We start from the raw sequence: 14,486 nt of genomic DNA on the forward strand, positions 1-14,486 counted from the left end.
GATCCAAACCGGGTGTATTCTACGTGGGTGCCTCCGGTCCCCACCATGAGGTATGGTACACGGCCGCAGTCGTCCACCTATGCAAAACAGTGAACGGCCTTACTTTACCAGACCGTGACATAACACACACAAAGACGGCAGCCATTGCCTTGGCTGCATCTGATCCCACTTCGAAAACAATTATTTGCGACTCGCGAGGGGCATGTCAGAACGTCGAGCAGGGCGAGGTACCGCACCTAGGCTACCGCTTTCTCCAAAACAGCGTCAACACCGGCGCATTGTTCGGGCTCCTGCTCACATGGGCCTTGAGGGAAATGAGGAAGCTGACGCCACCGCCCGCGCGCTCTCTCACCGGACGTGCTCCTCCGACCCCGGTTTCAGAAACCCGAACCCACTCTTGCTTATTCCTTCAAAGACATTGTTTTACTTTATCAATCTGGCCACGATCTACTTCCCTTCCTGTCAACTATGTGGCCAACATGCCACTCTACTCCACATAATTTGGACTTGCCTTCGGTACACCCCTCCTCGAGGTTTGCAGCTCTTGAACCCAGACCGGTTGGAGGCCGCATTACTCAGTTCCTACTCGGACACAGATGAGCCATGAGCCACGAGCTCGTGGCCACTTGATGGGGCTATAACCCCACACAATCTGCTACTTTTGTCGGCAGAAATATCGTTTATCATCCTATCCCTGCCCGTGTAAAGGTCTCTCAAAGGCAGAGGAGCGGCTTCTTCTTCGCCTGTATACTAATACTTTGCTGTTCCCGGTATCTCTGAAACACTTCGACACTTCTTTCTCGGGCAGCTGTCCGCACTGTGCGGAGAAGTCTTCGGGCATCTACCACATGGTGTGGTCCTGCCCCTCCAACCCTCCAACCCTGCTGTCCCCCCTCACCCCACCCAACCCGGGAGACCTGGGAGGCGACCTTGCTCGGCTGGTCTGACCTGCAGGCCCAACGGGCCGTACTCGGGCGAGCCCGGGTGGCGGCCGACGCCACTGGGGTTCCGAACTAGGGATCTCCACCTAGCACTTGTAAGGGCTGGCCCCCTCTAAGTCAACTCATGCATAACCTCCTTTTAGAGCGCAGTTATAAGGCGCCCATTACTGAGTATCGGAGCGTTGCCGTCGCTGTCGCCGTTGTCCGTTTTAACCAGCAGTGCACACCTTCATCACGCTTTAAGCTGCGAAACCAATGGAGCGCGAGCTTGGGAATCAAATGAAAGGCGCATAACTGCTCTCTTGGGAACAGCGGACACCTCAATTGTGCTTTGATCTGCGTTTTACACTCCGATCATTTTAAGGAAAGGAAGTGCACATAATTGGCTCCTTGTGTCAGTGGACGCCAGAATCGCGCTTATAGGTACGAGGGGGGAGGGCTGCGTGCGTTAGCGCTGACAACGAACGGTGAGCGAACTCGCGATCGACCATTAACTGTCACCTGCCAGGACTTTAATGCAAATATGGAGTCAAGCAGGAATTTATTATCAGTTATGCGGGAGAACATCCCCGTCCTCTCGCTCGTAACGAGACCCACGGCTGTGACAAGCTCGAAAAGTACTTGCATAGACCTCGTCTTTAAGAACCAGGCATTGGTGCCGCAAGTTGAGCATATATCCATCTGTTTTTCCCACCACAGAGCTTCCTTCATGGCAATAAAAAACTGTGAGTGGATTGTTTCTTGAAGAAGGAAAATTTGGGAAAAATAACATGTTGCCTGTTCTTGTATATACATGTCTTGCCTCAATGTACCGAAAAGCTCAAACAGCTGATGAGCTGAGCTCAAATTTCGCTTAGGAAGTAATGGAATCATCTGAAAATTCTTTCTTTTTCACCTGATAATTGGTAGAGCAGTTCATTAAGTAATTAACCGACTGAAAGCTGATGTCGTTTCATTACATGTCCATGCTCGTGGTTTTCTTGCAGCTAGGAGTGCGAATTTCAGTGCCGTTAAAAAAGCCATGGAAGCAATCGAGGCCGGGACCTGCCTGCGTTTCGTAGAACGCACCTTTGAGTGGAACTACATCTATCTGTTTCCTGGAGACGGGTGAGTGCGCATAACGCTTCCTTTCTTTCAACGTCATAGCATCAGGAGGTGCACGAAGGCGAAAACTTCCGGCAGTGTCGGCATGTGTGTGAAGGCTCCTCTTGCCATGCGGGGCAGGCGGTGTTTTGGTGGGATTTTCCTCTCTGAATCCGCCAACTGTCCTATCTGTGCCCCCTCTCTTCCCTGCCTCCTCCCCCTCTTGATCTAGAGAGCAAGAAGAAAACGCCGGCCAGAAATCGACTTAGCAAAAATAGAAGAAAATGACTCGGCCAACAGACGGCTTGCGTGCAAAAGACACACTGGCCGAATAACTGTCTGCGCAGAAATGCTTGCGTTGGATATTCCTTCCAGCATAACTGGGGAAGAACAACCGGATCTCATGTCCTTCATCGGTGGCTGTCTTCGAAATAACCACCTTCTGTTACACTGAGACTGCTGAGCCACTGGGCCGGTAGTGGTATGAGGACACGCCACGATCTATCATTGCTACATGTTTTGCGTTGTGTAGTCGGAATTGTAATAGGAGAAGAATAGAAATAGATTGGGAAGTGAAAGGCAATCGACTCGGAATTGTATTCGTCTTAGGAGTGAGAGAAGAATGCAATAGCATTTTTTTTCTCATCAGTGCTGACGAAGCTTACGGTATCTTTATTTTTACTTTATAAAGAGCTGTATCTTCAAGGTTTTGTTGTGAAAGCAACACTACGCGAGTCGCCGAGCCATTTCGCAGTGCCGAGGAAAGGCCATACCGTGCATGCGCGAGGAGCAGTGACGTCACACGGCGCACAGCTGGCTCGCCGCCGCCGTCGCTGCTCGGGGGACTCAAAGGTGCCACCGCAGCGGCCGCCAGTTGCGCAGGCGCAGTAGCGGCGCATAGCTAGCGTGCTGTTGCCGCCGCCGCTGTCGCTCGCTGTCTATCCTCTCTCTCCCCTCGTTCCTTTCTAAATCCTGCAAGTTTAAGCAAACCTGCGTTGTTCGTACTAGAACTCACTGCCAAAGGTAAAAGCAAAGCAGAAAGCGCAAAACAATACTGCATGGAGCTAGCTAACGACCCCACAACTACTACCAGGATAGGAAAAGCGTCTGCAAATGCACCACGCCTGACCTAACGTTCTCAAAAAACAACGAGAATATCCTATGTGAAAACACAATGGAAACCTTAGGGAGCGACCACTTCACCCTTAATTTAGAAATAACCTCAGGAGAAATGAAGAAATTCCTAGGGACTGCTAAAATCACCGACTGGTAAGCCTTCAGAAATCACAGCGATGAAACCACAAAACTGACAAGCAACATAGAAGAGTTGTGCACGGAGCTGACGAAGGTCAGCCAAAAATACATGAAGATGATCGTTCGCACAGAAGAAAGCATAGACGTAGACGGCCACCTTCTTCACCTATGGGAAGCACGGAGAAGCCGTATCAAGAAATGGAGGCAGCAAAAACTAACAGGAAACTCGCACTTAAGATAGCCAAACTAAACAAGAAGGCATCAGAGCACGCAGACAACATCGCCACATAAAACTGTCAACAGTTCATGGAAACACTTAGAGGAGCACTATAGGCATGGCGCGAGCTTGGAATATACTAAGAGCCTTGGTAGACCCAACAAAAACCAAAACGGAAAGCGCCAATTCTATGAAAAGACTAATCCACATCTTCCCTGGAAAGGAAGACAATCTAACACACGCACTGAGGGAGTAATACTACGGCACAACCACGCACCCAAAGCAAGACCAAGTATACACCGGCGAAGACAACGCCGAGATGGATAGGCCAATCACCGAGGGAGAACGGCAGCCATAGGGAAGCAGAAAAGAATACGACGTCCGGAAAGGACAGAGTAAATAATGCTACCATTAGAAACATGGTAGATACGGCCATCGCCGACCTTACCAAGTACCTAAGCGCAATTTGGGAAAAAGAATCAGAGGTAATTATGATACCCAAGCCGGGCAAAAGACTCCAAATCAAAAATCTAAGACCAGTCTCCCTCACCTGCTGTCTAGGGAAGATATACGAGAGCGATCAATGAAAGGATCACAAACATCCAACTACATCCAACTACATGGAGGACAAGGGATATTACCCTGATGCCATGTTTAGCTTCAGAAAGGGACTGTCCACGCAAGACGTACTCCTACAATTAAAGGAGGATCGCCTCACTGCAATACCAAGAAGTGGCGAACACGTAGTGCTAGCGATCGACATAAAGGGAGCCTTCGACAACGTGGGACATGCGGCCGTCATGGAAGGTCTCAGTAACATAAACTGTGAAAACCGAGCCTTCTCTTATGTCAGAGTCCTTTTGACGGAACGAATAGCTACGATAGGCATCGGAAACACAAGATCAGAGAGCTTGATGGTGCCAAACAAGGCTACCCCACTAGGCTCTGTAATATCACCGCTACTCTTCAATGTAGCGATGAATGGACTAACGAAAATACTCGACGAAATAGAAAACACGAGCTACGCAATGTATGCAGATGACATAACAATATGGACAACCACAGGCTCCCTAGCAGCAGAAGAGATGCGGCTGCAAAGAGCGATAGACCATACTGAACAATACGCCAGGGCCAAAGGACGATCGTGCTGAGCAGAAAAATCAGAATACGTAATAATAAAAAAAGTACGCGTAGATGCGACTCCCAGATTACCTTGAAAGTCGCGAACGAGACAATACCTCAGAAAACGAAAGTCAGGGTACTTGGAATGTGGCTGCAAAACACACGACGATGTAGCAAACCCATCGCCTCTATTAAGAATACAAAGAGCAAGTCGCCTGAATTGTGCGAAGAGTCAGCAGTAAAAAGAGAGGCAAGAGAGAACAGGACACCCTAAGACTCACAGACAGCCTCGTCACGAGCAGGGTAACGTACAGCCTCCCCTACCACAATCTAAACAAGCAAGAGACTCTACAAATCGACACCATACTACGCAAAGTGTACAAAACGGCGTTTAAACTTCCAGTGTCCACTCCAACCGATAAACTAATGGCACTGGGAGTATCGAACACCTTTTTCGAACTACGAGAAGCACAACGTAGTGCACAATTAAAAAAACTCACTCAAACCAGAACGGGAAGGCACTTACTGAAGAAATTAGGGCTACCCCTAGGCACACAAAGAGACAAGGAACAGGCTAATAATGAAGGGAGAAGCAACATCCGGGTAAGACCCATACCCCGACATGTAGACCCCAATATACACCGTGAAAACCACAAGCCAGAGAACGAGCACTGAGCAGGCAATTAAGCGACAATCCCAGCGTAGTATACACGGACGCGGCAAAGTACCGATACCGACGGAAAATGATCGCCGTTGTAACAAAAAGAGGGAAAGAAATAACCACCGCAACGATAAACAACCCATAGAAGCAGCTGAAGAAGCCACCATTGCTCTGGCAATGTCGCACGCGAATGCAACAGGACAAAACCTCACTATAGTGACGAACTCCAAACGAGCATGCAGAAACTACACAAGAGGCAGGATCGACAGCACCGCCAATCATATTCTACACACGACGAGAAGACACAAAAACACTAAACATAGTATAGTGTGGGTTCCGGGACATGAAGGGATGAGGGGCAACGTGGCAGCAGACGAGCTAGGTCGAGGGTACGTTAACCGAGCAGACTGAAAACTTTGCACAACGGACACCTTTGACCCTCTGACCCGCACGTACTAAGACACACTCGATCATTACAGGGGTCAGCGGAAACGCTACCCAGCCCCACACAAAAGGCTTACTAAAGAGGATGTGGTCGACTGGCGTGGACTGCAAACTGGCGCTTACCCGCATCTGCACAAGCTACACAAGATTTTCCCTACACAATATGCAGACCAATGTCTGCGGTGTCAGGGTAAACCTACACTAGAGCATGTCACATGGACCTGCCCTAAGGCAGAATTAGAGTCAAGAATAGACCACCCGAGTGTGATGAAGTAGGAGCCCTTGCTGGCCAGCGAGGACGAGGAAGCGCAACGATTTCTTGTACGCCGAGCCACGATGGCAGCAGTCAAGTCCGGCATCCTGGACCAAGGATCGACCACGGTGCCCAGTGACCAGTGAGGGTCAAGAACACGTTAAATTTACCAGCAGTGTAGTTTTCTCCATGCATGCATCCAACCAGATCTAAACCACTGCGAATTTTTTTTCCTACAAAACGAAGATCTGGGCTTCAGAAGCGCGTAAACCGTGAATAACTAATGAAGCATAAAAGCTATACGAACAAAATCGCACTTTTAAACGCTTTCCAGAAAGAAAAGATTTTAATGATGTTAAGAAGTTTAAGGCTCCGAGGAAAAAAACAAACAGTACAAAGTCGCGAGCCAAAAGAAAAAACACGAATAGCGTATTTAACTAGGAAGTAATCAAGCACTCTGATATTATCTGTGAACGACTCAATAACTTGCTGAACATAAAACAAAATCCATAGTGGATGAAACAGGTGCGGACGGCACTCATCTGTCCAGTTTTCAAGTAGCAGGTGCTATAAATAGTTTCTTCGAGTCCACTGCAGACGGCCCGTACGCTGTCCAATGTCTAAGCAGTACGAGTCTAAGTTACCGAAATCGCATTTTTGGCCCCTCTTACAACCAGCGAAGTTCACTCGGTCTTCAGTCTATGAACAACAGTAAATTTAAGGACATTCGCGACCTCCAGGTATTGCTTGTTAAGCACACATTTCGCATACTTTTACCGATATTAGAATATATTACAAACTTGTTATTTTCCTAAGGAACCTTCCCGAAGAGGCTGCAGGTTGTGAGTATTACATTATTATTTCAAGTGGGTGACGAAAATACTTTTTTTAACGACGGAACTATATCCCTCTGAGCATTTTTTTTCGAAATGTTTTGAAAAGCTTTTCAAAATTCTTATTACTAGCTTTATCAGCAAACAGAAAATTATATTGTATTCACAGTTTGGTTTCGACACAGCGTTATCAACCATGAAGGAAGAAATTAAATTTAGAGTTCTTTTAAACTCAGTTGAGGGGTTTTACGGATAAATAATGACCCTTTCTTTGATGCCGTAACTAACTTATAGCCGAAATGTAATTACTGCCCAACACGCAGTAACGACGTCTCGTATGTGTCATATTTTCGCTCGAATTAGGGCCGTCAAAAGCTTGAGTTTATAATTACTAATGTTCTTAATTAGCACCGTATGCCCTGAGAGCACGTTTCGCCAGCTGCGCACTTTCGCCACTGCTTTTTTTTCTTTACTATCATTTAATATCGTCATTTGTTGCCCATTTTCAGTATTTGTGCATTTCTCATGTTATTGTTACGGTTAATAATTTTTTAATTATTTTTAGGGAATCATTAGCTACGCACTATGGCCCTTTTATTACTTTTGAGCTGCCCGCGGTGAGCTGCAGCCGCTTTTTCAGTGTGTTGGGCTGCACCCGTCTCTCAAGCCAGTCATGGGCTGTTCGGGTGCACCCCTGCCGTCCTATGTGTTGAAATGAATGTAGTTTTATTTGCATCAACCCCCGATTTGCATTCTTACATGAAATGAGATGTATACGTAGCATTTAGTGTTACGACGTGGTACGCAATGGCCGGCTAGTTGTTGCGCATACGTGTACGTAAGACTAACTGCAGAAGCAAGAACAAAATTTGTGAAGAAAGCGGCCAAGGGTGACAGTGCGGCGACCGCTGACTAGCCGAGAAAGTTGCATTCCAGCAACTTGCCCAGACACGTTCTGTCACATGCTCGAGAATATTCTACTGCGACGTTCTTAAGCGGCGGCACTAGACTTTTATAGAATAACAGCAGCGCTTCTTAGGAGGTTAGAAGTTAACGTATAACACAACAACGAAGGCGCCTTAATTGAAAAATACGATAGTATATCAGACCCAAATTTGAAGAGCCAGATATATGGGGTAAGTAAGTGAATGAATAAATTTACTGCCATAGCTGGAATTAATGAAGCGTAGTGGGGTGGCGTGGCCCCCAGGTGGGCGCGGCTGCTTGGGCCCACGACGTGAGTCACACTTGTTTCCATTTGTCTGTGGTTGTCAGCAGTGCATTCCACCCGTCTTTAGTGGGAGCTGGCCGTAGGGTCTGTGGGGGCGGTTGATTCGCGGATCCGCTTAAGATGTGGGCCTGCGCTCCGGCGGTATCAATTCACCTTTGGTGACAAGCGCCAAACGGGAGTGACTGAGAAGCGAATGAGCTTGTGATCGACGGAGCAGGCTGGCTTCTGTTCTGTCAAGGTCAGGACGGGGCCCAGTGTAGATTCGGAGTTGTTCTCTGTATAGGTTGTTAATTTCAGCGTAGGGCTGCGGAGTCTACGCCGGGGCTTCCGGGGAGGAGGGCGCATCGGCCGCTCGGTTTGTAAAACATCGGGCTAAGTGTTCGACTCCTTCGTTCCCGTAGTTCCCAGCATGAGCCGGAACCCAGACTAGGCTCATCTGCAGTGGAGGGACGTAATCTCTGAGGATCCGTGGCGTGGCAGGGCAAACGGAGTTTTTGTAGTAATTGCGGATGGCGTTTTTGGATTCGCTAAGGACTTTACGAGTGGCAGGGTGAGCGATGGCTAGCGCTATCACAACTTCTGCAGCAGTGGGAGCCGAAACCCGCGTCGTGGTTGTGTTGAGTAAAGTAGCACTAGAAGTGCCAGCACATGCTACATAGGTTTTGGTGCTACAGAAACTGCATGGGTGTAATCCATGTATGTTGTGTCTAGGGCTTGGGCTTTAAGGTGTCGGCGTGTGTCATGTCCTCCAGGTAACATATTCTTTGACAAGGGTTTGGCCACCATGCGACTGTAGATAACTGTGGGAAGGGGTGTGGGGAAGTGAAAGTTACCGATAGGATTAAGAATAGGGTGACCATGAACGATACGTGAGAGGCGTTGGATATGAGCTGTCTGTGGGACTCTATCAACTCTGTGAGAGTGTTGTGCACGCCAAGTTGAAGGGGGCGTTATGTGCTGGTGTAGGAGGGCAGCCCTAAGGATGCCTTGTCGGCCGCATAGATGACACTGTGTTCCGCTTCTATGTGTTTCTTTCTGATAATAGGTGTAGGTGTAGATGATCGGGCTAATGAGGAAGGCATCAGTAAGGCGACCGATGTCAGCTTCTTGCATGCCTCTATGGCGTGTGGAGATGCGTCCAATGAAACCAGTGATCCGTGTCGCAATGGTAAAGAGGCGGTCTATGGCTTCCGAGTTGTGTGTGTCGTTTTGCATTAGCATGCCGGCTACTCGGATGGTGGAAACTGAGAGCATTGGGTGTTTGTCGGTGTGGAGGTAAATAGGAGTAGAGGTAGTTGTGCCGGACTTGCGAGTACGTCCGTGGAGAATGACGAAGAGTTCTGATTTGGAATTGGAGCAGGAGGGTCCATTTACTTCGACAGGAGTGTGGACGGTGTGGATTTCCTGCTTAAGGGACTCCTGTATTTCCCAATCAGAACCCGTGCAAGTTCAGACAGTGATGTCATCAGCATAAATAGAGTGGCTGATATGTGAGATGTTTTTAAGAGGCGGGGGGAGGCCCCGCTTAGTAAATTTAAAAAGAAAAGTTTAAAGCACGGCACCTTGGTGGGTCCCTCGTGTGCCCATGGTGATGGTATCACCGCAGGGATCTCCAATCTCCAATGTGAATTTCTGTGGTGCGGTTGTGAAGGATGCTGGCGATGTAGCTGTAGGTACGGTGCCCGACATTAAGGTGCTAGAGATCGTGCAGGTTAAATGCGTCCGATACATTTTCAACGCCTTTGCTAACATATGGACCTACTGTGGTGAGCGTCGAACTAATAGGGCCGGGATTAAGAAAGTCATTCTGGATATGCCACATTGTGTCCTGTGTGGAAAGGCCTGCACGGAAACCTATCATAAAGGGATGAAGAAGGTTCTCCTTGTCTTCGGAGGATAACATGTTTCATGGATTTACCAAGGCAGGAGGCAAGTATATGGGGAGGAGGTTACCCAAATCGACTGGTTTATCTGGTTTGGGGGTGAAGGTAACTTTTGGAGTGTTTCCAAAAGTGAGATAGAGATCCCGTCTGCCAGCAGGAATTAAACAGCGCGGCTAGGGCCTTGATAGGTCCTCTAGATTTCGAAGCATGCTACTGGTGACGTGATCTTTGATAGCGGCACCAGTAGTTTTGATATGATTGAGGGCGGCCCGGGCATCCGATGCAGTGATGTCGGTGTATATGTCTGAATTATGGTTACCTGTGTAGCCTGATGGAAGCGGGATGTCGGTGGAAGTGTTCAGGTATTTATTTTCAGGGCGGTTAGTAGCTCTTCATTAGTGCCGGCGAATGCATGTATAACTATCTATAAATTTTTCTGAGAGGCGGATTTTGTTTGGGTTGGGTCGAGAGGGTTTTTGAGCAGGAACCATGTGTTTTTGCACTCTAAATTTCTTTTTACGCGGCCACCTGTTTGGTGCCACAGTTCTCGACTTAATTTTATGGAGGGATTTGTAATGTCACGCTCAAGCCGAATGAGACGGAGCTTGAGCTGTCAGTTGTGTTTGTTGCGTAATCATCGGACTCTCAGGTTACGCTGGGCTGCCCACAATGGGAGAGTTTGGCGTCTGGGGGTGGAGGGCCAGCTTTGCGTGGAGAAAAACGCATTCGGTTGAGCAAAATGAATTTTTTGTTTATGTTACTCTGATTTATAATCAATTGATATATGTTTTTGTTTTAGACAGGAGCTCCGCTTCTCTTCGATGCCGTTTTGCGTCGCGAGTAGGCATTAACTTTATCCGCTTTCACCGACTCCTTGAAATGCGACGCGTGCCACGCAGGTGCTACTCCCACGTCGGCCTAATAGGAGGAGGGCAGGCGTTGTCCCTGGGCCGCGGCTGCTACTATTGGACCACAGTGGCGCACGAGCTTCTCCATGCGGCGGGTTTCATCCACGAGCACGCGCGACCCGACAGGGACGAATATATCACTATCATGCTGGAGAATGTGATACCGGGTACGGAATGCTTGTGAGGGATTTTGAACATAGAACGATCCAGGTTAAACTCTCATTTCTGAGCACATGTGCGCGTTTTTCTGGAATCGATAGAGTGAGCATTGTTTGCAGATACTTAGGAGGGTAGATGTGCAGGCCGTTACTGCAGATACTGTTCCTCGCGGTTACAAAATGCATGCTCAAAACAAAGCTCGCCCACACGAGAGCCGCACAACGTCTATAAGCACACTCCGGATAAAATGTTCATGTGACATTGAAGATTTCTTTGCCTCACGGATGCCGCGTAGCGCATTCACAGTATTCAGAAGAATCGACTGCTGGGCGAGTTGGCTCATGAACTGAAGATACGAGGCGCAAGAGTGGACAGGACGGACAGCGCCTTGTCCGTGTTCCTTCTTCGTTCGTCCTGCCCACTCTTGCGCCTCGTATCTTCGAGTCACCGTATTCCATCCGTGTTTTTGTAGGCCTGCAATAGAAGGCCACTCTTTACGAAGAGTATCAAACGGTGGAAATGAAGCTGAGCCGATGCGTATAAATAAATTACTTGCCTTCCGCCTCTTTCTTGCAAAGTCTCGATTTTGATTGCATGCCGCAATTGTGAGGACAGATTGGTCTGAAGAAAAGCCGGATACAGCATAAGTCACTAAGGAGTTGAGAAAGAATTGGATATCCTAGGTGATCTACTAAATTTGCTTCAATACATATGCGGTAAAGGTTTTAAAAGCGATGCGGCCCCTGATTGCTACCACAGACGAACCCGCAGGGTGCCCTTGAGTTAGTCAGCGAACGTGGTAGAGTAAGGCGGATCGTCTAACTCTAAGCTGGTAACTAATTTTTAGTAAACTTTCTGACTGTTACGATCACCAACTTGGTTGGATAACATATTTGCCGCCGCGCTGGCACTGTGACCTTGGCGTTCGGCTACTGATCTGCAGGACAAGGGCTAATTTGACGGACGTGGGAGGTGTCTTTGTTCTACAATTTACGTAGGCTGATGACAATGGAGACTTATCCCAAGGCCGTGCGATCGAATCACAGCCGTGGCTGCGAAACGCGTAAACGGCTGGGAGATGTCGCGCGTCAGAGTACTTCAGGGGCTCGAAATTATTCGGGAGTCCTTCAAAATTGTTGCCCCTTCGAGGCGGCATCTGTGTAAAGCTTGAAATCTATAGCACAGAATGCGTATCAAGAATACGTTTTCTATCTTTATCGCTTCGAATAGTTTGTATTATGGGTGTTTAAACTCCCAAAGTGGCTTAGACTATGACGTACTCCGTAGCTAAAAGCTCCGAAAATTTCGACCACCTGGGGTTCTTTAACGTGCACCGACATCGCGAAGTACACGGGCGAACAAGAATTTCGCCCGCATCAAAATTCAAGAGCCGCGGACTGGATAGAGCCGGCGACTTTGGGGTCAATAGCCGAGTGCCCTAACCATTGGGCCACCGGGACAGCTTATTAGCGCTTTGTATAGAATGCACTGTGAAATGGCGTGTTTGCGTGCAGAGTACCGCGACCAGTTCGTGAAGAGAGCCTGGAACAGTGATGAAGTCTTCTCACCCTTCAACTTGAAGTCTATTATGCTGTACGGCTCGGACGCATTCGCTCAAGATAAGTCTCACCCTACGATTCTCACCAAGAAAGGGAAGCGGATCCCAGAAGTCTACCAGAAGAAAGAACTGAGCTGCTGGGACATAAAGCGCGTCAATATATTGTACGAGTGTGGAAGAAAACCTTTGGATTGTACAGGGTAACATATCATGAGGAAAGTATGCAGATACACGCACATAAAGCAGGTTCTAAGCCCCCCAAAACCTCTTCTGCCTGAGTTTTCCATACATAAGCGACGACGGGCGCTACAGCGCCACGGAGATCCACTGCTGGGTTCGGTCCAAAACCTTTCAGTCCAGAAACTTCGTTCCCATACGCAAATCAACTATCGTGGCCTCATGGCTAGACACAACACGAACAGAAAGTGCGCAAACCATTTTAGCACCTTGAAAAGCACCTCGCCTGCACCTTGAAAAGAGATGGCAATATCTGCTCCATGCCCTGTACGACTGAGCGGAGGCGCACAGACCGGCCCACCTCGATATATACCGTGAAGATAGTTTAAGCAAGAGTTGAAGCTTCAAAAAAATCCAACAGCAAAGGATGGTTACCACTTTATAAAGAGAACAGTCGCGCGCTAGCATTGCTTATGATCGGGATGACAGAGAGACATATTACACGTGGCGTTTTGGCATGAATGTTCTGAGTACTAGACCATTGCAGCTGTGGGGGAGAGCTTAGAGCATACGCCTCGTATGCGGGAGAGGCTGTGGTTGTGGTCTACAGGGGAATTTTTAGCAGTCTTCTGATGGTAGCCGACGTAGCCGATGCCAAGTGTGGAAAATCGAGGGAAGAGCTATAAACAACTCCATATTTCAGGTTAGGGTACAACAGCTAGTCTACAGCTTAAAAAAGGAACAAGCAACAGAGACCCGCGACCCTCGCCCTGCTAGATGTGTAACTCATTCATTGATTCATTTTATTGTTTCGTCGAACCATCCTGATTAATTACGTCAGAAAAAACAAGTCAGGTTTCGGATGTTCAAAGATCGAGGGGCATCAACAATCTAGGGCTGGTAGTATTGTCGTGCAATCAGGTTCTTGTTTAGGTAAGAAGAAATGCTTCGACTGCTGTTCTCTCTCTATATTTTTTTGTGGAGCGGAGGGACTCAGTGTGGCGGTTATGAAAGCGGACGAAGCTTTAGTATACACTAAAATGCATCCGACGAAATTAACAGCTAACGATGTAAAAGTTCCTTAACCGTCTGGCACAGGCCACTGCTCGATTCTTGAGCCCATCTACCGGCTACCAGTGGGCACAGTGATGCAGCCCTGCTGGAACCGCTAGCCATGCAACCGTTCTATGACTCAGATCCTGCTTCCGCCTTTCGGCCGACCTACAGTACCGCCGGATGACTCACATATTAAAACACTTGATTACCAGCGCAAGAAAGTGGAACTAACGGCATGTTCAGCTCTAACACATTTCATTCGAGAGTGCACAGTTCTGTGATGTTCTCGGACATTGGGACAATAAGTAAACCACCAGATGCAGGCATAAAGAGAGGGCGCAATGATTTGGCCAGTTAACAACTGCTAACCATGCATCCGGCTTCTCCCTTTCGGCAGAGCTGTACTAGGGCCTGATCTCTAACAGATTACAGTCGATTTCTACCACATGCAAAGTGAAACTCACGTCATGATTGTCTGTGACACCGTTCATTCAGGAGGGTACGGCTCTGTGAAATCTTTGGAAACTAATACTATAAGTAGAGCAGCGCACCCAGGCATCGACTGTGGGTCAGGCTATGGCCACTAACCATGCATTGATACAGGTTACTGATGGCTTTTCAGTGTGAAGGGTTGATGTATATATAATTGTTTTGTCGTACCGACGTGTATTTCTGGTGAATTGTTTTCAAATGTTTTTGTTGTTCG

General features: G+C 48.1%; 1 protein-coding gene across 1 annotated transcript in view; it reads left to right on the forward strand.

The window, feature by feature from the left end:
- Positions 1–13,896, forward strand: part of LOC149347337 (high choriolytic enzyme 1-like) — a 28,889-nt gene extending 14,993 nt beyond the window's left edge. Inside the window, exons 4-7 of the mRNA XM_089541559.1 lie at positions 1,928–2,048; positions 10,822–10,997; positions 12,504–12,740; positions 13,823–13,896. Coding sequence (XP_089397685.1) covers positions 1,928–2,048; positions 10,822–10,997; positions 12,504–12,740; positions 13,823–13,896 — 608 coding nt within the window. The remainder of the gene's footprint in view (positions 1–1,927; positions 2,049–10,821; positions 10,998–12,503; positions 12,741–13,822) is intronic.
- The last annotated feature ends 590 nt before the right edge of the window (positions 13,897–14,486 follow it).

The sequence above is a fragment of the Amblyomma mixtum genome, chromosome 4 (genome assembly GCF_055824585.1).
Source record: "Amblyomma mixtum isolate Tamu chromosome 4, ASM5582458v1, whole genome shotgun sequence".
Lineage (NCBI taxonomy): Eukaryota > Metazoa > Arthropoda > Arachnida > Ixodida > Ixodidae > Amblyomma > Amblyomma mixtum.